At 40.8% G+C, this 23,335-nt stretch overlaps 1 protein-coding gene across 2 annotated transcripts in view; it reads right to left on the bottom strand.

Annotated features, from left to right (window-relative positions):
- The window catches only part of LOC131668473 (follistatin-related protein 5-like), a 132,856-nt gene extending 109,883 nt beyond the window's left edge, over positions 1–22,973 (bottom strand). For both annotated transcript variants that reach the window (XM_058942673.1, XM_058942674.1), the window contains exons 1-2: positions 22,588–22,973; positions 5,399–5,424 (exon numbers count right to left, since the gene is read on the bottom strand). In XM_058942673.1, coding sequence (XP_058798656.1) covers positions 5,399–5,401 — 3 coding nt within the window. In that variant the 5' untranslated portion in view covers positions 5,402–5,424; positions 22,588–22,973. The remainder of the gene's footprint in view (positions 1–5,398; positions 5,425–22,587) is intronic.
- Between the last annotated feature and the right edge of the window lie 362 nt (positions 22,974–23,335).

Genomic DNA, 23,335 nt, shown 5'->3' with positions numbered 1-23,335 from the left:
GATTTTTTTTCAAGCAATTTCTCGCCCCCGCTATATGCTTTTTAGCTGCTACTTTATATTGGGTGTCATTGAATTAATTGAACTAACCAATGAATGCTCTCTAAAGCTTTTCGACTAACGTACATCAAATTTTTCGGTTTTATGCACATTTCGATTGAACTCGAGTCCAAAAGTCAAATTGAATATACCACTTCTGTTTTAAAATATTTTATTTTATCATATATTCATAAAAAAGCATTGTAGCAGTTTTGAATATCATTTAATGACGTTGGCCTTCACTTTGAATCTTCTTCAATTTCAAGCTCCCGACAAATATTGAATTTTCTCTAAGCTTTTCCCGTTAAAAGCGTAGTATCAAAACTTTGCATTCGGAAAAAGTCAAGACGTTATTGCAAAATCTCTTTCATCCAGTTTTCAGAACTCTATCAAAAATTAATACCCTAGCGTAGCCATACACAAGTAAAGTCCCTCTGAAGCTTTTCTGTTTAGGATATAATCCCTTGCCAAAACTTATAAGATATAAACAAACACGTCAATGCACCAAAGTAAATGTCAAGGAGAAAACTATATCCAAGTTCTGAACATTGTCGTTTCGTTTTTTTTTTTGGTCTAAGTCGACTTTTCGGCTACTCAAATGAAAAAGTCAAACGTTAATTACGTGGGCAGCGGTCAACAGACCAAACTTTTAATAAGAAACGAGAGATGGCGCTTTATAGAGCCAGCATTAACTTCCTCGGTAAGAGAGAGGGAGAGTGCGGAAACTTCTACTGAATTTTTGCCCTCGAGGCTCTCGTGGATTGAATACGACGCGGATTAGGGAGCCTGACATCAGTGGCTCTCGATGTAATAGTTGAATGTTTCCGTAAATATGTCGGAGATGCAAGCACACGATAGCCAACCGAAAATCGTAAATTGATTCGTCCATTGAGATATGAAAGCTTATTAGAATTGATAGCGATGACTACTATATTTTTGTGGTATTTACATATCGCCGCAATTCGATCGTTGGCTCAGCTGCGAGAGTATAAAGCTAAAATTAACTTTGTTATTCCCGAGACGAAAGAGAGAAAATTTCCGAAATTTCCATGTACGATTTAAATCATTCACATGCAGGAGCATAAATGTCCGGTACTACTTGCAAGATTTATCGCGTGGCATTGCTCAACTGCCTCGTTTTAATTACGCGGACCACTTGCTTTTCTCTCTCGCTGTATGTACACGCACTCTTTGAACGTGCACGTCGACTAATAATAAATTGCACGTGAAGAATCTAGAAAAAGCCTTTTTTCAGTCTCTCTCTCTCTCTCTCTCTCTCTCTCTCTCTCTCTCTCTCTCTCCCTTTCTTTTCCTGTACGCTTGGGCGCTTTGTTCATAATAATAGTGTTGGGAAACTACCTGCAATGCCGACTCCAAGTAAAAATCAGTTATCATAAATTTTTCGAAAAATGACATATGTAGCGTGAGCAGCCGATTCATAAAAATCTTATTCTGATCAGAAAAAAATGATATAGTTAAAGTCGTATTATTTCATTTGAACTTGAAAATATTAATTACAGTCATATTACTAAAATGTATTTAACGAATGTTTGAATTATAAATTTGAAAATTTGTTAAGTGGCCATCAGGGAAATACTATTTCCGACTGAATTATAATTTCAATAATTAATTTAAATTGTTAAATATTGCAGTGCATTTCACATTTAGTCATCAGAATCAATGAAATATTCTGACAAACAATTTCCATTCAACCATAGTTTATCGAGGTATGTGTAAACCAAAGCAATTATAAAATTATAAAATGCCTGTTTGAAGAAAAGTAGTATCCATTTAACAATATTTTCATCATAAAGTAAACGGCCAAGTGATTAATTCTATTGATGAAAAAATGGAAGCCATTGTAAAAAGAAATGAATTAAAAAGAAAAGAAATGATCTGCAATCCTATTTTAAAAGACAATTCCAATCTCATCTTTATTTCGATCTGCTACGGCCGCGCGCGCAATCAAAAATTCAGCGCCGATAAATAAAACGCCACTCAAAATACAGCAGGTTCGCACAACGACAAGAAACAACGCGCGCCGTGGCCCTGATAAGAAAGGAAAACTCGGTTGAATGCTAAAAAGAGAGAGAGAGAGAGAGGATGATCAGTTTGCTACGGCATATACTTGCTCACGGCATCCGGGGAAAAAGATAAATAACCCGAGGGAGGTTTAACGAATATCTCGGTCGCTCGCGCGTGTATGTCCTGCGGGCAAAACATTATCAGCTCTCTCTTTATTTTTTCGCTTCTACGAGTCGCAACGTGGTGACGGCCAAGCCAGCCACAAGCAGCAACAAGAATTTTTGGCCGGAAACAATGCGCTTAGTGTCTTTTTTGGATTATCGTTAGACGTCTGCTCGAAGCACATTTAAATGAAAACGAATTTTCCATCGCTTCCTTCTGCTGTACTATTTAATAAGACGTTATTTATTCGAATCGATTGGTATCGTTTTATCGAGCGTTCATAATCAATTGGCTGACAAACTGATCGATCCAATAATCTGATGGTTAAACGTTAAAGAGAGAACAAACCAGACAGCATGTCAATATCATTACTAAACCAAACTGTCAATACAATTCGAATGTAAATCCGTCGACGAGTGTGGTGTCTATCTATAGGTCTGCTTGAAATTCGTTGGGGGATGTGCCAATCAAATTTTGTGTACACAAAAATTTTTAAAGTTCGACTACAGTCGAACGATTTGACGAACAACGACACGCTCGATTCTCGTCCGGCTAAAAGCTTTACACGCCATTTCATTTGCTTCTGCTGTTGCTGCTACTGCTCCGCAACGAGCACTTCAACGCTTTGCTGCGCTATTTTACACCAAATATGCGACGAGAGAAAAAGTGCGCGCGAATCCCCCCCCCCCCCCAAAAAAAAGAAAAAGAAAAAAAATCAAAAATATTTTTTTTCCTCCGGATTCATTGTTTGCGTGAAAATAAAGCAAGGTTGTTTCACCTAAAAGCGAGTTTGTGCGATGAATGCACTTAACGTTATCGCCGTTCCTACTGTGTGCCCTTACAAGGTGTTAAAAAACAATGTTGTCTCCAAATCAGCTTTTCGATAAAAGTATGAAAAGTGAAAGGGGTGGGATATGTAGTCTTTCCGAGTCATGGGTGGCAGTAGCCAGGTGCGAAATGCCTGCGGAGAGCAAGCCATAGAGATAGAACGAATCCCGTTTTATTTAGCAATAACGATTGTGAGCAAGATGAAAGAAAAAACGGAAGCATCCAAGACGACTGCGGACTGCGCGCACAAATCAAATTTGTAACTTGCGTTAAGGCTTGTCATTGGCTGGCGTGTGCGCAGCAGCTTACCGCCAGGGGTATAAAAGTCTAAATATGACGATTCGCTCCAAATCGTTGCGCTACTTTTTGCAATGGGCACTCGGGGAACAACGTGATGGCTTTCAAGGAACACACTTTCAAAGAACAAACTAGAATCTTTCATTGCAACCGCGCTATGCCGCCACTGGCAGCCATGGCAAAAACGAATGCCTTGATCAAGTTTGCCTTTTGCTCTTGCCTTTGTTCCGCACAGGCCTTCGAGATATATCACCGAGACGTCGCAACGTTATTGCGACAGAGATGCAAAGCTTATGGCTTTGCTATTTTTTTTACACTTCCTGGTGCGATAAGCTTTTCGTACTACTGCAGTTCTTATCCGCATCTAAAAGTTTGTAATTGCAGATGAATAGCATATTTAATAAAAGCTGTACTTATGAATAGACATTGTCAGATCCGAGTGAAGCGGCCTTCACTCCTGGAGTATTTCTGTTCAAATAATTGATACTGATAGTGTTCTGAGATGTACATACAGCCTAAATTTGAAAATATGAATCACAACATAGTCAAAATTCACGTTCCCACACAGACTACTGAATTCTTCAAAATTTCATAAGCTTTCGATAAAACAAAAAAGCTGTCTTCTTAGAATGAAAGAACAAGGCACAATTATGATTTATAAAAAACAAATCGCTAAGCTGCTATTACTCGATATAGTAATGAAACAAACCCGAGCGGATTATCCTTGGTTGAAATGGCCAATCACGCGCTGATAAGAAAAAGAAGAAAGCTTTTTGATTCGCTAATCCATGAAATAAAAGATGCGAATAAAAGCTAAATCGCTTTTTTATCTCTCGTTCTTTTCCTATCATTTCACTATTTAACATTTCCCAAAAAAGAACAGTTATCTGGATGAAATCAACTGGATTGTCTTCCATCCAGCCCAACAAAGGTTTAATAAACTTATTCTGTTTTGCGTGTATGGGATACTTATCAGGCTGCGATACAAACACGATTCCACGTAACTGACGCTCTAATGCGATTAGCCGACCAGGTAGAGGGACTCGCACGTAGTCTATGTATGCAAGTCTTAGCTCACCGGTGCCTTGGCAGAACTATGCGATATATATATATTCCTTGGTATATATAACCTACAGTTTAAGCCGGACGGAAAGCGCTGCTATATGATCCGAGTGCCTTGGTCAAGTTAGCGCCAACGAACGACTCAACGCTGGCTTGGCAGCTTTGTGTGACTACTTATAGTTGTTGAATGCAAACTGAGTATTATACTCATAGTTGTGTGCGCTGTGGCGATAGATGGCAGAGATTATGGATATGCATCAGTGAATTGATAGGTAGTTTTAAAGTATTTCATGTTGAACGCTAAATTGAAACGAGAAAAGCCCGTTCGAGTAGAGAAAGTCAACGCTATGGTCAGACACGTTTCATCGACAAGATTCAATCCTCTCCTATGCACGTCGATCAACGACTATTGAACAGTGGCGATAAACTATAGCTGTGCATATATAGTTGCGCGCACATGTGCTGTGCTGACGACGCTTAGAAAATACAGGCAGCCAACGCTAAATCTATCGCAGAGCAAGGAGGGGGAGGGCACTTCACTGCGCGCTATACGCTCTTGAAATATAACCTAATATAACGTTGGCGGAGGCTATAGCGTTCTCGCGAGCACACGTCGAGATTTAAGGTTATGGCCATAGCAACGACGAGGACGAAGAGCAAGAAAGAGAAAGAAGGAGGAGGAATGAGCCTCGTGCGCGAGCTTTACTCTGATTTTCATTTTCCGAGCCGACGATCTTGTCGCGCATGCGTGGCTATCTCTCAACAGACACACATGAGCCTCAATAGATTTTATTAGATTGAGCGACTATGCATGAGCTGATTAAAAGCTTCAGTTGCCGATGTTTCAATGTGCGTAATGATATTGAATCTATCTGTATGATTCAAAGTTAAATAGAATAACGAAATTGAGTGCTGCAGGCACGAAAGGAAATTGTTCTACAATAAGCCATTGAAAATAATAAATTGTATCATTCCATCGAAGACTTACCATAGAAGAAGATCCCTCTGCTGTGGCTGTAACAGAAAACGGGAAAGCGTTTAGTTCAACGAAAACAAATTTATAATAATAACAGCAGAGAGAAAGAAAAATAAATATCTTAACAAATTAGCTGGCCGTTTAATTAGAAACCTGGAACTTCTTGCTATGTCCCGACTACTGTAAGCTTTTTTAACGGATCTCTCTCTCTCTCTCTCTCTCTCTCTCTCTCTCGCTCTCTCTACTATTCTTGAACAAGAAACAGGAGATGGCCATTATCGTTCAGAGAAATAAAAGACCAGTTTGTTGGTCGCGAAGAGAGGACTTATTTAAAATACTTGAAGAAAGCTTTTCTTAATTGAAGTCGTTATTGCTGTTGCTTTCGTTCCATTGATTCGCCCTTAAGACATTTTTGTCAAGCTGTTTCGACAAGTTGTACAGGAGTATTTGGCATACACACCGAACAATTTGAAGTATCCAAAATAACTATACGGCTAGAACTCGATCACACGCTACAGCGATTTTTCATCATCGGCTTTGATTTTTCGCTCGAGGTGTGTCTCTGGAAAGCAGACTTTCTCTCAGCAGCTTATCAACGCTCACTTTACAAGCTAAGCTGTCCTCTCACACATAGATTGCCTGCTGTCGCAGAAGAGCAATTTTTACGCGCGTATATAAATTGGCAAAGAGCCGTGACACTGAAAATTGATACTTGCACGAGCTGGGCTAGTTTTGTTTATGCACGAGTTTGGCCGCAGCGCTAGCTGGCTAGTCGGCGAGCGGAACGCCCATAATAATGCATGCGTCGTGCTTGTGTTTATGCATGGTATGCAGCAGCTCTGTTTAGCTAAGTGAGCGTGCCTGCTGCTACAGTTGTGCGCGTCCAGAGTTGTCAGAGTTGAACAAAGCTGCAGCCGTAAAAGTTTACTTTGGGATCTTTTCAAAAGGAAAGCTGAAAGGTGTATTAATCGAGTGTACCTAGGCTGCATTTGTATTGCGCTCTAGTCAGACACGAGAAAAGTAAGCGTCCCGCGTGGCGCGCAATCAGCAAGGCATAACTTCCCCGAATGCCCCTCTCGTGGATCGGCAACGCGGCTGCCGGTAACTGCGGCGCAACGTTGTATCTCGTCGGAGTGAGATCACGCCGGAAACGAGCAACGATAGGCGACGGACGACGGACGGCGGGCGACGGGCGACGGGCGACGGGCGACGGGCGACGGGCGACGGGCGCACTGCTGCGTAGGCAACCGATAAACGTCTGAGGCGCGCGCGACAGTGCCGTGTGTAGCGTCAGCGTACGCGCTACAAGCTCAAACCATTGCATCGCCTAGCTAATTGCCCGCATCCATCACGCCTCACTTTCTCTCTTTCAGCTCTTCCTACGCTCTCTTTCTTTCTGATTTTTCTTTTTCGCGATCCAATTTGGTTTTCGCAGATAGCGCTGTGTTTTGCTCTTGCCGTTATTCCGTACAAAGCCCGATGAATTAGTCGAAATTCAATTTGACGAATTTATCACGCCAAAATTAGCTCACGTCTATTCACACATAAATGCGCGACAGAAGCTGCGACGAAATTATTCTTAATCTTAGTTGCACTCTTTCTCAGCTCACATAACTCACGTCTATTAATATTTTAATGAATATATGTATACGTATTCGAACTCTCAATATATGAGATTTTCAGTTTGATTTTTGGCGCGAGAATACGAGGAAAAAAGTCGGACGAAGGCGCTACTCGGTCAGGGATTACGCCGTAGCCGCCTGCGCATCCATATTTCACTAAAATTCTTTTTTACATCTACAGCCACGCAGCCATGCCAGCCGGCTCTACATAAAAAGTGTCGTCACGCGGAATCGCGTCAAGCCTGTAAAGGTGTTATTTTCATATGAAAACTGCCGTCGAGCCGGGCTGGCAATTTAAATGGATGAAAAATATCTTTCGCGATATAAAATCTGTCTTTTCTCTATTTAGCCCGTTAGGTATCTAACGAGCGTGCTTTTCAAATGCCATTTTCACGGATTGATAGCATGCTTGTTGACTGATGAATCGTAATATCTATTCGATCGAAATAATAGAAGCAATATTACTGCACAACGTTTAAACGATCTTGTGAATCCTACGTTTCACACCACTGCCCTAGTGGTTTCAGTCGTTAGTATCGCGGTTGGATTACAGCGTGCATTTCTCAAACCAATCCACTTTACAAAATTCAACAACGCGCCGGTGGTATGACCTCCTATTTAATCAACACCCGCGAGCAACCTCAACGACTCCGATAATTGTTAATTAAACAAATACTTTCAGACTTTTTATCAAATACAATTAACGCTCGTTTTTCATTCTCGCGCACAATACCAACCAGCCGCTCTCCCGGGATTACGAATTTGAGCCACCAAGATTATCAACAATCTTGTTCGATCCTGCTAGATTTTCGCCATTCAAAGGTTTTCGTTATCAAATGTAACGGCCGTTATTAGATAGGAATGTGTGTTGTGCCAAACATACTAGCGCAAAAAACGAGCTCTAAGCTGCGAATATTGCCGGCCTCTCGAGACTAGCGCGCGTCAGATCATATATAATCTGGCACCTTGCAAACAGCATTTCATTCCGCGCACTCACCGTCAAATGAAAAATAAGCCTTTCTCGCGTTCTATGCGAGATTGCGAGATGAGAGCTTCTTTTTCTTCTTTTTCTGGTCGTCGATTTTTCTAGCATTTGCTGTCGCAGCAAACTCATGAAAGATTTATGGACAGAATGCAAATTAACTCAAAATTCGCCCGCAAAGAGGATCCCGCACCAATGTTCTTTTGCTACCGGCGAAGAAGAGGACTGAAGAGAAGGCACAACCGCAGGAGCTCTCCATTACGTCGAGTCCTGTTTCTCATTAGATTTCAAGGCGGCATGTAGTTCAATGATACTCTTTCAGTCACATCGGTAAATCTTCTATATATTATTTCAAGCATTGAATTTCCAATGGAATACCAACAGCAATGTTATTGAAATAGCATTTTGGCAAATGGGATACGATATTGTTCGCTTGTCGCATCGAATAACAACCAAGATTTTATATCATGAAAATTGCACAAATATCAAATTTATCATATCTCTAGTTATTTTTACGTTTTACCAATGACTGCGAACATTAGTTACGACCCTAGTAATATTATACTGCCAAACAATCGTATTTACCATGAACACTTGGACAGCATTATCTGACCAAATTTCTTTAAGGATTTTGATCACACCTAGCATCCGCCTAATTAATTAACTGATAGTGAATATAATCTTTTCGGAATTTCATAGTAAGTAGCGACTGGTATATCGTATAGCGACGCGTTGGTGGGCTGAATGAATTCATATTCGCTTCTCTCGCTCGCGCGCTCAAGTAATGGCTTGGCTCCAAATCAAATTCTTCATTCCGACGTATGCTGTCTGCTACCCTCGTTCACACGGAAAGACGCTATCTTTTTTTACTTTCCTCTCCGCTTCATTATTATAATGAAAATCCTCACTTTATTTGTGCTTCACTAGGTTCCACGTTCCACACAAGTGCCTACGCATATAGGTATACATACCATTGTCGCTAGTTTGCATTTCAAAAGAGAAATTTAATTCGTTAGTCGTGGATAAAGACACAGAGACCGTGAGAAGCTCGCTTGTATTTCAACTTTCAGGATTTATTTGCGAAACGATTTCATTTTCCAAGTTTTAACAATTCACCCGTTTTTTAGAGGATGTACTGCGGTCTAACGAATTGTTGAAAACTGAGTTTATAAATAAGTTGCGCGATCAAGTTTGCGAAATTATATTATTGATGCTTTAATGTATGCGCAGCGTGCGACCATATACGTGTATGCTTCAGGCGGATTTTCTTTCATTTATTCACGTCAAGCTAAATGAACGCTCTCCTGCCCATTAAACTTTCAAACTGGTTTCCATGTCTCGCGTAATGTCGGATGCGTCAATTCAATTCGCTCGCAGCTGTATGAGTTCATAATAATACTTGATATATCTGTATTAATCATATCGTCAAGTCAACGATCTTCGTGAAGATAATTAATGCTAATAATAAAATGACGACGAGAGCTGCTACAGTGAAACAAGATCAATACTCGCAAACGAATTAAATACTAAAATGAAAAAATATGTTCTGGAAGAAATCTTCTAATAAGATATTATTCTTGGCTCTGCGTCGTATTCAGCTGTGGGTTTCCTGACAATTCCAGCTCTCCCTCTTTCGCTCGTCCTTCTCACCCAGCGGCATCAACAATTCACCGGTCGCTCTGCTACTGCAGTTTCGAGCTATCGATCCGCTCTTTATTATCAATTATTAAACGTCATACCATCGCTTTCGTTCGCTGGCGGGTTCGTGACTCCGTTTATTTCCAGAGGCGATGTATAGATCACTGAACGAAACCCACTTTCAGCAAGATGTGCTGACTGATGACACTTTTTTCGAGATGAAGCTGATCTGCAGTCAAGGCAAGATAGAAAAAAAACTCCCACTGTCGTGTGTGACTCTTCTCAAAACTTAATTACAACTTAAATGAAAGATTGCGATATCAAGGCAATTTAAAAATGTTCAATATTCTCTTAAGCAATTGAATCTTAATCCAATTGAAAAAGTTGCCGTTCAAAATATTCTTTGTTTTTTGGTTGTTTTTTGCGCACACGAAGTGTAACAAACACCGTGAAAACTCGTAATTTATTCAAAGCCTCCGTGTAACTCCTAGCCGTGGTCTTTCATTATTTCTTCTTTTTTCTTTTATTCGTCGCAACTTTTAAACAAAAGTTCTGCGCGTAACTTTGCAGGAAAATCCGAGTATAGCCAGTTGACGAGCAAAATATCCGAGTTACTTATTAAGACGTTCGCCGAGAGAGCTTGACTTTGCTAGAATTTGAATCTTGTTGTAAGACGAATCCGGTTTGTATGTTTATCTCAAGAGTAAGCTCTGCGCAAATCTACCTACTCGAATAATTGCCAGACGCTCATTCAAATGACATATTCACAAGAAAGCTCTATATGTGTAGCATATGCGGAAATGAACCGCTTTTCGAAAGATCCTCTCTGTAAATATCGTAAGTACACGCGAAAAAGGGGACGCAATTACAGCTTAATTACTCTGTCGCGCAACGCAATTTTTTTTCTCGCAGCGTAACGAGCACCAGTATGCAGTAGCCTCTGACTCATCCTGTTTCGGTACAGACTATCAAGACGACTCTCCCTTCGTTAAAAATCTACAGACCCTTCCGTTTCTCTGCGCTTTCGAAAGGATCGATATGGATTTGTGTGCATGTGCGCGCGCGTGCGTGCGTACACAAAAAGAGAAGCCCCTCGAGACTCCTTCTCTCTCATCCCGTAGAGCTGCACACGTTTGGGGCTTTCGATGCAGATTATACGCAGGCTGTACCCTTTCACTTCCCCTGATTTTTTCTCTCGAGGTGTAAGGGTATTATGAATATTGACGCGGACCGAGCAGGGGAAAGGATTCTTGACAAATACATAATATTTGCAGAGTAGTTTGGCATTACCCTTTAAGCAAACGCAATGGTCGTTGGATTGTCTAATTTCGTTGACACGCACACACACACACACACACACACACACACACACACACACACACACACACACACACACACACACACACACACACACACACACACACACACACACACACACACACACACACACACACACACACACACATACATACACACACACGCGCGCGCGCGCAAACATATCCATCTGTACTGACAATTGTTCACATTACCAGTATCAAACAATCCTCCTTATAGTCATTATATCTAAAGTGTAGATAATTGTCAGTAATCATTACAATACATTTTAATATTTGTTCGACAAAGTAAGTAATTGCGTGGATTCTTGTATCACAATTACAATGCGTGTTTAACTTTGCTCACTCACCCAGTCTCAAATTTAGTATGCCTACAGCTTACTTGATAGTGTGCCTAATGCAACTCCAAGCTAATGTCTACGATAAAACATCGTAGCCAAAGTTTTACCAATTCATGAGACTCTCTCTTACTACCCCGTGTGTCATATTTTATGTACACGTTTTTTTCTCGGGTATGTATTGATTTATATGCGCTTACCGAGAAAATGACGAACAGTGCCATTCCAAGCGATTGCATTTTCGATTTATGTCGATGGCCTTTTCAAAACGTGAATCTTTGATTTTGAATCGTTTAATGTAAATACCATAAGATATCTCAGGTCGGTCTTTCCATAGAAAACATTAGACGGATAGCCGTTAATTCTACATGGACTATTGTATTGAAACATCACACTGCAAGATGGCTATCGAGTATATAATGCGTGAGCGAAGATTACAGAGCGAGTTAACCCCGCCGCGCGTATATACTTTTTGGGCGAGTGGTCTCTTCGGACAAAAAACTATCGTGCACTGCTCTGCGTGCGAGCATTTTATCGATTTGCATTCCGGGGAAAAAGCTCGAGGCTGCTGGGATTTATACGCCGCTATCGGAGAGTTTTCGAGGGATTCCTTTTTTTCGCGTCGCGCCGACTTTTTTTGCGTTGTTTCAAACTGCTTTTGCGAACTTTGATGTACGACTTTTCTCTCTCTCCGCTTTTGTTTCAGTTATGGTATTAATGCTCAGATTTAGAATTTTTCGTACTTTTGCTGAAATAATTGAAATTTTTTTACTTTTATAGAGTATGTGGAATTGTAGGAGAAGTTGCGTTATGGTTTCTATTGAAAGTTGCGCAAAGTTGGATCGATAAATAACGTCGATTGCAGCAATGAAACCACGTATAAGTACAATTATACTCGCACAAAAGAAGTATTTTACAGAGCAGAAAGTTTGCGCTTAAACTGACTAATCTCCATAATGTAGCATCTTTTCCTCAAATGCGCACGTAGAACCCTTTAATAAAACGAACATAAGCGATGCTTTACCTCCATGACTAGTCTTCGTCAAATTGCTACGTTATTCAATAAAGTGCTTCCGTCTCAATTTACTCCAAACTAAGCTCTTCTCTCTCCTCGTCAGTAGCTCATCTCCGCGAAAATTTATCCTTAGATGTACTAAGAAGCCACGGTTGTCAGAGGGAGAGAGACGCGGTAGCATTTTTATTGAGGAAGGACCTTGGACCGGTTAGCAGACAAGACAATCTCATTAAGATCAGTGGAAAGCTGCGCGGTGTAAGCGAAAGGCAAAGGACAGAGTTGTAGCAGTCGATTCCTATTAAGCTTCCGTAAACAGCCTCAAGGTATTTGGCGCTCTGGCTTCCACTTTCTCTATTCCCCACCTTCCTAGATAAAGTCTGGCACTTTGACCGCCGCCGACGGTTTTTTAATTGAAAAAAAATACAACTTTTTTTTGCAGCTGCCGCCGCCACCACCGATAAAATGTATACGCTTGGTGGTGGTTCACGCGCGTGAAAAGACTTTTTTATCTGTTTCGGTGAATCTACTTTCTCATTCCCCATTCGAATTCGACGCTCATTCGCTGCTTTTATAACGTTAGCGACGATGGCTTATTCTTCTTCCTTCTCGAGCTCACGTGAGGCGAGTTCAAAAAAACCACAAGGGATATCTACATGACGACAATATGACGTATTTCCTTCTGCCTTTGCGGAATTTTCATATTATAAGGAGTTTCTATTCGTACGAAACTTGATTTTTTAATAAAAGCCGATGCGGTGGCATGCAGCTTTATTTCTTATCAATCATGAATTATTTATGCGACTTGAGCAACGTAATATAGAACATCATAAAATGAGTGATTCAGTTTTCGTATCATGTCATCGCGATTCCATATAGAGCAAAACCATAGTAAATCTCGCAATTACCATAAAGGAAAAGTCGAGTATGTATATTGTAGTCCGAACAAAGGCTGACAATCATTTATTCCGCAGGTCGTCATCCTTTTAGAAGTAACGACTGGGCAACCATCGAGCTCCAGCTCACAAGCGAAGAAAACGATCGGCATGCATTATGCAAGATTATTTCAAGTGAGCGCGCAGTTGGAAAAAGAAGAAATAACAACGGTGAGGGCTGAGTTTTGCTTCGTTATTTCGATGATCTGAGGGTATTTCGCGTGAAAAAGTTGCGCTGCAGGTGCGAATAGCACCTCGAGAGATCATTGGAGAAGGGCTCTTTAATTCTTGGTCGTTACGGCGTATTTTTCAAGTTTCAACCAACTTACTTTAAAATGTGAATCTGTACGAGCATAGATCGGGGACTAAGCGTGTACAGAGTAATTTTGAGTTGCACAGTGAGTTTCGACGATTAAAAAGTGACAGAAAGCTAATGTCTTATGTCTTATGTGGTATAAGGTAACGCATAATACTCACGATGAATTTCATTTATCAACGGTTCTCAAATTCATCAATCAACTAGTCAACTGATATTCACGATTAAATAATATACCTTACGTCACTGCGTTCATTAATAATCCGAAACCTAATCTCAATTTCGGGATACATGCGATACAAAAGAAATAACCTTACCCCTGCAAGTTCAGCAGGCAACATCCCTCGGTCAAAGCGGCCATGTCAAATTCATTAGCGTAAGAGAAAATGCTCCTTCTCGGTATCTTTCAGCAAGAAACCACGCAATTAAGTTACCACACCATGCTATCGGGGATTCCAAGATTCAATTGCACGGTAATAGACGTAGGGCGAAGAAGAAGAGAAGTAACGAGTCACAGGAAGGGAGAACGATTGCATAAAATATGAGATACGCGGCACACGATAATGTCATAGCGGATGGTTGCAACTCTACATATATAATCCCACGAGAGCACGAGGCGGAGAGAGAAACTATATCACGCGATATTTAATGGTACTTTCATGTTTTTCTTTCTTATTTGGCTGGCTAAAATCTCCCCTCTCGTGGATATAATCTTTTTCTCCGTAAGATATTTTCAAGATTGTCATGATGGGCTGAGTTAACTATAAGCGAAGCTCCGCGAATTCGATATCAATGTTACATTTGCCCTTGTGTCTACTATCCGTTTGGCTTACAACTCATTGATGGACCACAGAATTTTTAAGATATCATTCAAAAGACTGCTCTTAACATTCATTTAAGAGCGAATCATCATAGGAATATTGAGTGTGTTTTGGTAGGTCGATAGGAATTTTGTTGCGTATCGTTGGATAAATGAAAAAAATAAATACATTGTCTATACTTTTATCGTTTCAAATTTTTATGGGTCCGATTTTTCGATAACAATTTGTTTTCGACAAAAATTGCTATTGTACACTCGAAAAATAAAAAAATTCGTTTTTCCTTTGGTCGAAACTCACAGTGGTATTGACAGCTAGCAAGTACACAGAAATATCGTATTTTTTCTAAGCGTAATGCTTAAATCCTCAAAGCAAAAAACACTACATAGATCTATATGCGACTTGGTGGTGAAAAAAGCGATACAAATAAAACTCGGGACAAATCAAGTTTTCGTGCGATACGTCAACGTCGCAACGCGCCACTTTTGCACTTCCGGCGAAACGAGCTTTTGTGCTATATACGCGCTCTCGAGGCTCGTACATCTATTTGTGTCCGACGATATACCTTTCTCTTTTATTTGGGAGGGTTATTTAAAAAAAGGAAACGGTGCTACACCGATTGTCTGACGCCGAAGCCCGAAGCCTTTTATCTTCGGGTTGAAGTCTCTCTCTTTCTGTTTTTTTTCTTTTTGTTTAGGACGGTGGTGGCTGTTTTTGGGAGGGTTCAGGACTCGACGTGTAAGTATTGGATTCGGTTGAAAAACAGAGAGAAGTTTGTAGTCTTATGGTTGGAAATTGTTTTCCGCTGACCAGACATCATAAGTTACTCATTCGATGATGGGCAGTATTTTTTAATGGATGGAATATTCTGACAGCTAAGACAACATTTACGCAGCTAAAAATGCAATTTCGTAAGACTTATCGAAAAGTCGGAGTGCGAAGCAATTAGCCAGCAAAATGGTGCTTATTTAGGAGATAATCTAAATGAGGAGGACAATGTTGATACTGTAAATCCAATGATTACGAGCTACGTGCCGAGAGCTAAACTTTTTGGAACTAGCCACCTGGATCGACAATCTATTTGTGCAGCTAGCCTTCAGCTACACTGAAATATTTCGTTAGAGAAGTTTGCTCCTTGGATTTTGCATTTTCTAATATCGAGTCGCTTTTCATTGCTATGGCAAAAGAACGAAGAGCTCTCAGGACGGATAAAACTAACGATTTGCCTTGGAAATTGGAGACAAGCACCGGCATTTATTCGACAAATGAAAAGCCCCCACGGGAAGTCCTCTCGCACCTGACGCGGCAGTGTTTTATCGAGCAATCGCACGTTCGCAACGAAAAAAGGCTCTATCGTCGAAATGCGAAAAGCGAGGCTGGCTGGCACGCGTGACAAAAGTCACGAACTCCTGAGGCTCTCCGAGAGGAAAGCCAAGCGAGCATGGCCTGAAAACAATTACGCAGTGGCGGCGTTTTAAGCTCCCGCCGGCGCAATCGTTCCCGAACGTGCAATAAAGCACTTGCTTCTTGGCTCGTTCTCTCTCGCTCTCCTGCTGCCACGTATGCCTGCTTCGCCACGTATTGCGCGTGCATTTACACACGTATATAGCTTTCCTCTGCTTATTCAATTCTTTTTTCTGTCTACGTGGTTCTCGCTCGCCGGGTGCATTATTTTTCGGCACTCCCGAAGAAGAACGTTTATCGAGGAAAGGAGCATAGGAAAACCCGAGAAAATTCAAATCTAATGCCAATGTTGGATTATTTTATCAAGGTTAGTCAATGGTTATGTCATTTGAAATTGCAGCAAAAACATCAGATGCCAATACGCGAAAAACATGCCTCTCAAAAAGAAAGCATCAGTGTGGCTTTGGTGACAGGGTCTTCGGGCCTTTTATATCTTGAACAAGGAATCAGCCATAGCGAGCGCATCCCTACGACAAGTCTCCCAAAACCTAAAGCAGACATGAGCCCTCGAAAAAATTCAGTCGTTCAAGCTGGCAGAGTCTCGAAATAGCCGCATCGTGGAAGGTGCTCGGTAATGAGAAAGCGTAACAAGCTCAAAGGAACGCGGCGCTCCATTTAGCAGATGCGTGTATATAAAGTTAGCCCATCTCTCTCTCTCTCTCTCTCTCTCTCTCTTTCTCTCTGCTTCTACACCTTTTTCGCATAAATAAAGCCATGTAGCTGAGTCTCGATAACTCGATTACGAGCAGCGAGTAAACTCAGGCTGCTGGAAAAGTTTTTGGCTGCAGGAACATATACGTGTACACATCGGCCCCCTATGACTACTCGAGAGTGATAATTTAATTAAAGCTCAGCGCACAGACGTACGAAAGGATATTCGGGGGACGTATGTTCGTAGCCGTATGTGCGGTCAGCTGAACTTATAGCTGATAGTTTTTCGTGCAATTACAGTTGTGCATAGGAGCTGGAAAGAAAGTTATTCCAGGCGAGAAAGAAGTGAAAGGAGTGCATAATTATACGATGTGAATTGACGCGCAGCCCGCAAAGTAGTGGAAGCTAGCTACTTAACTTTCGGCGTGATTTAAAAGGAAAAGGCTAGAATGGCTATAAGTAAGCGCTTATCAAATAATGAAACTGAGAGAGACGAAGTTATAAAATTATATGAGCGCGGCAGTGATGCGGATTTTCTCTTTGACGTTTTTCACTTGATACGCGCACTTTTACCTGCAGACCAGCTATTTTAATAATCTGATCGAAGAGTATTCACAATAAAGTTTTGATCGGCCACATAAAGTATTCAGAGCGTACGGGCAATTTAAAAAAGAGGAAAACCAAGTAGACCGAAAGTCAGCCAAGAAAAGGCAGTACTCTATTACAACGCAATCTCCAACAATTATGAACTTTCAAGTTCTCTGCAGCTTATAATCTCGCATAAGATCACAGAAAAAGCTTCATCGTTGTGACAATCTGAACTCTGGGTAGCAATAACTATTCGCACGCGATAGTGGGCATTTTTGAGCCACCGCTACAGAAAACTAACTTGGCTATTCGTATAAAAGGCTGGTAGCGCGCAGGGACTCGCCGTAAATTCGAGAATAGAAGAGTGAGCCGGGGTAGATAGCGAAAATAGAGCCGGAATGGAGCGTAACGGGGCCGGAAAATTGTAATTTAGATAAGGGAAATTATCGCGAGATAGCACCACGATAAAATTTAAATGGACCTCCCTCTTTCGAGCCCCAGGCAAATTTGTTCACGAGGATCGAGAGCGATTTCGTGTCGGCAAATTCGAGATGACGTTAGCTGGACAAGCCTTTTTATTGAAAAGTTTCGCACGAGAGGTTGGCTTTCTTGCGTACGCACTGGAAAACTTGGCGCCACCTCCTGCAATTCAAATACTTCTCATTTTACATTTTTATAACCATTGTTCGTTAGACATCATTGCCACATTTCACCACACGAACACTCTCAATCTGCCAATGGAAAGGACGGCTTGGCACTTGTTTGCAAAGCGAATACTTGCGCGAGTTCGCATAAATTGAAAATTAACATTTTCTCCCTTTGCAAGATCTCGCGTCAGTCTTATCTTCTAAAATATTCATGAGCAAGCAAGCTCATCAACAATAACGAATAAAGCAAATCAGGCTGAGCTAAAGTTTCGAAGCAGCTGTTACGAGGACGCGCGAACACACACACCTGCGCTTCACGCTACTCGCTCTTCATCCCAGGAGCGCGACCCAAACTCCGTGTGCGTGTATTGTGTGTGTCGTCTGATCCCTATACTACGATAGTTACGACACGCCACCTGATTTGAGAGTTACATTTGAATAACTTTACATATTAATCAGAAACCTTGTCTGTAGTTTTCTTCTCGCGCAACTTTCCTACATTTCAATTTCAGCCGCAAAAGAATCCAAGTTTCGTCCAATACAAGCAATCAGTGCGAATCGAAAAGCCTGGCAGGTTTACTTCTTGCGCGTAAACTCTGCCCTAAGATCGCTTTGATATTCCAAGTCGCGTTCGCGGTGCAGCAGGCTAGACAGAGTGGGGCGAGAGGGGGAGCAAACACGAGCGATTTCATTTCGCGCGAGAACCGTTTGCTCATCCGAAATCTCGACGTCGACGTCACGTGGCGCTGCATTCTAATTCAGGATTACCCGGTAAAATGCTCTTCGCCAGGAGAGACAGGATATACCTATGACACGTCTACTCCTACACCTCCAACTGTATATACACTCTTCGATACTCGGGGACACACGCCGCACGAGCTCTTAGCCGAGCGTGACGTCATCTCTACGATTTTAAAGCTTTGCGTCGGTGCTGCTGTGGATAGCTGGCCTACATATTCCATCATGTAGGAAAATACAACTCGTCGTTGTAACCGACAATCATGGTGTATGCTAACGATGAACAAGAGATTTTATTTACCTTCTATCGCAACACTGACTATTCATTTGTCATAGATCTTTTCTTACAATGAAGATAAATCTTCACTCGTCATCAAAGATCCTTGAATAAATAACACAGGTATAGATAAGTTACCTATCAATTCACTATGATTTTGACTGATTCAAATGTTTATCAGAAATTTATTTACAGACTTGAATCGCACGTCAGTTTTCTACAACGGTGAAAAAAATCGATCAAACAACACACGCACATTTTTCGATGAGACAGTCGTCGCGTCGCAGAGACTCGGCAATTATCTAAAATACATATAGCTAGAAAGGCAATACATATGGAGATCAGCGTCCACCCCTACAGCAAAATGCCATATATGTATGTGACGCATATACTGGATGCCGAAAAGAGACGGCGTAGCAAGGGGCTAGATTACAGGAAACCGGATACAAAAAAAGTTTGGGATCAATACGCAGCCATTAAAGTACATATAAAGTCGCCGGTTGCTGTATTGAAAATAAATGAAGCTGACAATTAAGAAACCGGGAGCTTGCTATGAATGGCATAATATACGTAAATTGTAACGAAGAGTCATATGACGACGATTGTTATTAAGGATTGTTAAAAAGTATGTAAGTGATGAGAGGAGGAGAGCTTCTAGCGTCAGGTGCACACCTACATATATGCGGAGACACAGGGAAACTGAGGCAAAATTACGAGTACTAACAACTCAGCAGTTTCCAAAGTCTCAAGAGACGGAAGAGAGAGAGAGAGAGAGAGAGAGAGAGAGAGAGAGAGAGAGAGAGAGAGAGAGAAGCACTTTTAACGATCGCCTCTCGTCTTTTCATCAGAGTTCTACATTCTCGTAAACAAACAATAGCACCTTCGCGCCGTGCTTCCGCTAATAGGATTTACGCTCGGCAGCGTTAATTATTCCCGCCAATTCCAATTTACCCACGTATTGTGTGCTCTTAATGCGCTTTTCGAAAGAAGAAAGGAAAAAGCCTTAGAAATGAGGGATGACTAACAATCCCGCCACAACAAAAAAAGACGCGAACAAGTGTTCAAAACTTTGTTTCCCCGCGGATCCATCTCTTGTGTGAGTCATCTGCTAAATTAATCGGATTTAAGTATTATATATTTGGGTCTCAATATTGCTTTTGGCGAAAAAACTACACGGGTGTACATCATCAGGACATCCTAATAGCCGAATTAATTAGCGTGTTAAATGTGCAAACGAGAGAGAGAGAGAGAGACCCGCGGTTTTCATCTAATTACGTATTTGACCAAAATGACAGAAAGAAGGAGAAATCTTGACTCGCTCATTCTGTCTGCTCCATTGTCTTCTCTCTTTTTCCGCTCTCTACACTAATGTAACGCGTGCAAGCTCACCTACAGGCATAGAATGTAGGCCAATGCTTCAGACATTGTCTTTCTCGCGTGTTTCTAATGAAATTTTAGGACAAAATGTTTTTCAATTTGAAATTGTTAAACCTTAACCAGTCTTTTATTTTCCCTTGCGACTTTTCTCACGCTTGGGATTGTGTGTCGATGGATTTGAAAAGATTTTTTCTAACCAAGACAAGTAAAGTTTTGTTCAATGGGAAACTTTGTATATCTAGAGTTTTTTCGAAGACGCTCACTAATTAACAATGAAAATGCAGAATGATAAACATTTTCTTTTTAAATGTGAAAATGTACTTCGGCGAAATATTTTGCAATATAATTCTTGGAATTGAAGTCCAATTAAAACTCGAATACCTGTCTTTAGAAAATAATATGAATTTAATGTATAAGACTCGATCTGTCACATTATTTATTCATCATAAAGTGAATATCTGGGCAAGTTTGATATGCATTATGAAATAATATTAACAAAGGCAGAGGAAAGATCTAATTGCAGTTGCCGACAAAACTAGAAACAGCGAGAAACGCGTTTCTCTGACGCACGCACACACACACACACACACACACACACACACACACACACACACACACACACACACACACACACACACACACACACACACACATGAACACTCGCAACTACTCTATCAAATACCCAGCCCTGCTTTTACTTTCAGCAAGCCAGGCAGCTTTGTATATATGTAAAACAAACTAAATAAGGGCTCGCCACTGATGCTACTGCCGCTTGACTGACTTCAAACGGAATGCAGGATATCGGACTTGAAACCACCATCCCGCGCCCTGTCGACGATTTTGCATTCAACGCTCCCGCAAACTTGCAGACGAATCAAACGTTCAGACATTTCATAAAATCTGTTGGTTATCCTACTGCCACGTGAGCCTTTTCTTAGACTTTCATTTTGTTGACAATTATTCGATAATTATTTGGTGCTTCATTTTAAAAGTGACCGGCAATAATTCATAAATAAATGTAGATCATTTATCACTTAGCTAACTCTTTATGTAATTTAATAACTGGCTGTTATCACAGAACGTTCTAATCATTGACCATGTGTAACTAAACGTCTCGGCTTTAAAATTTATGAACAAACGAGATTTGAAGTATATAAAAATTACATAATAGCAAAATAATTGAATGCATTTGTCAAAAATAGAGACCGGATCAAATATTTCTTTCAACGGGATATATACGATTTTATACTCTACAAAATAATAATCTTGTTTGATTTTCTTAATTGATTTAAGATTGTTTCACTGGATTTATTCTGATGATTCTCAATCTACTCTTTCAATTGATAATTCTGATGGAGTTGAGGAAAACTGAATTTTAAAAAGCTATGAGCGGACGTGGTAAATGGAATTTTGAATGAACCAATACATTATATTCCTTGCAAGCTTTCAACCCGGAGAGAAACTTATTCCGGGAAATAAAATTATCATGCATCACTTGATTCATGATATATATCCAAAACTTTATTTCCAATCGTTCTCTCAGTTTTAAATTGAGTTTCTGTAGACGTTCAACATGTCGAACATTAAGAATTTTGAAATTGTCATTTCGCAATTTCCAAATTAACAATTCAGAACATCTCGCCATTTCCATCCACATAATCAATGAACATAGCTAAACGACCAATTCAACAGTCGCCTTATTTAGCCGTATAGATCCCCCCCCCCCCGCCCGCCACCGCACATACTGTCATCCTTTCATACCGTAAAAAGCTGTAATCGTTTCTCTTTATCCGTCGTTAAAACTCGTCCCATTTTAACACTGTAAACTGATGAATCAGCTACTTTTCAAGTATCCGCAAAAGCCAAAAACCGCCACAAACATGCATTTCGTTATTGGCAAACCTGCCGCTGAATTGCAATTCATTCTCGTGCAATCACGTACATGCTCGCAAGTTCTCTCTTTTTTCGACAGAGTCAGAAATATTATTATGCAGCAGACGGAATAATTTATGCGAGCGCTCGCGCTTTGTTTTCTACGACGTGATGCTGAAAGTTCACTGCAGTGCAACAATTTTTCGGATGGAAACTCTTCACTCTTTCAATTATTGTTGATTACAATGAATTCCCTTGTTTGACTGGTCAGTCGTTAATTTGAATATTGAAAATCAACATCATTATTCGAGTTTATTTCAATTATAAACCGTGGAAAAATACTTTGAAGTGGTTTTCACTGGTAACTAATTATAATCGTAGCTTGGAAGTTTTATTGGAAAAAGTGACGTAATATTATAACAAGATCTAGTGGCCACTAAAGTTATTCCAGTGTAGCTGTGTAGAACGCTCGGCAAAGCAAGATTACATACACATAAGATTGTACACAAAGTGGTGCAGAAATTTCGAAATTTAGTTGTACCAAAATTGAATAAACAACTAGTATAACAAACTTGAAGATTCGAATGCTTACCAGAACCGCAGTATAAACGAGTTTTCACCCTTGCTCTAGTGTCCCGGTCTTTCTAAGTCTTCCGTGTCTCTCGATCTGCCAATGATTAACAACAATAACAACAATAACACACAAGAGATATTTGCTAAGGAAACAAAAGGGAAAAAAAAACTCTGACAGACTCTCAACACTTCACTGGAGTTCTTTTAAGTCATTTCCAGCATCAAGTTCACACAACAGTCCTCGACGTGCTTTTATTTTGTTTCTCTATTGCGCCAGTCAGCGTCAGCCATTGACGACCATGTCAGGGAGGATGTAAAAAAGCACGTTTTAACAATGTCAAATGTATGCGTGTATGTATATATTGAGACGAACGCCAATGAAACGAAGCGAAGTACCGTGCGCGAGGACTGTTCGGGTCGAACTGGCCAGCGCAGAAGCCACGGGGCACAACCTAACCTCACCCCTGCAACGAGTCGCACACACCTATACATCCCCAGCGCAAGCGCAAGCGCAAGGCCGCCTGAATTATTCCGCGACGCAAATCTTTAACAGCGACAGATTTCATTATGCAAGCCGGCGTGCTTGTTTTTTTCTGTAGGAGAAAGAAAGAGATCGATTGACCGTTCTCGACTCGGGATCGCCGTAAAAAGATCGTCTTTTTTCAATTAAAGCTCTTTTGATCGCCAATCGAACCTTTTGATCCCCTTTGTTCCATTCCAATATCGTTATTGCTGCATGGTAAAATGCTCTTTCACAACTAAGCAAT

The sequence above is a fragment of the Phymastichus coffea genome, unplaced genomic scaffold (assembly GCF_024137745.1).
Source record: "Phymastichus coffea isolate CEN01 unplaced genomic scaffold, Cenicafe_Pcof_1.1 PCOF00078, whole genome shotgun sequence".
Lineage (NCBI taxonomy): Eukaryota > Metazoa > Arthropoda > Insecta > Hymenoptera > Eulophidae > Phymastichus > Phymastichus coffea.
This window is presented reverse-complemented; position numbering and strand designations above follow the sequence as displayed.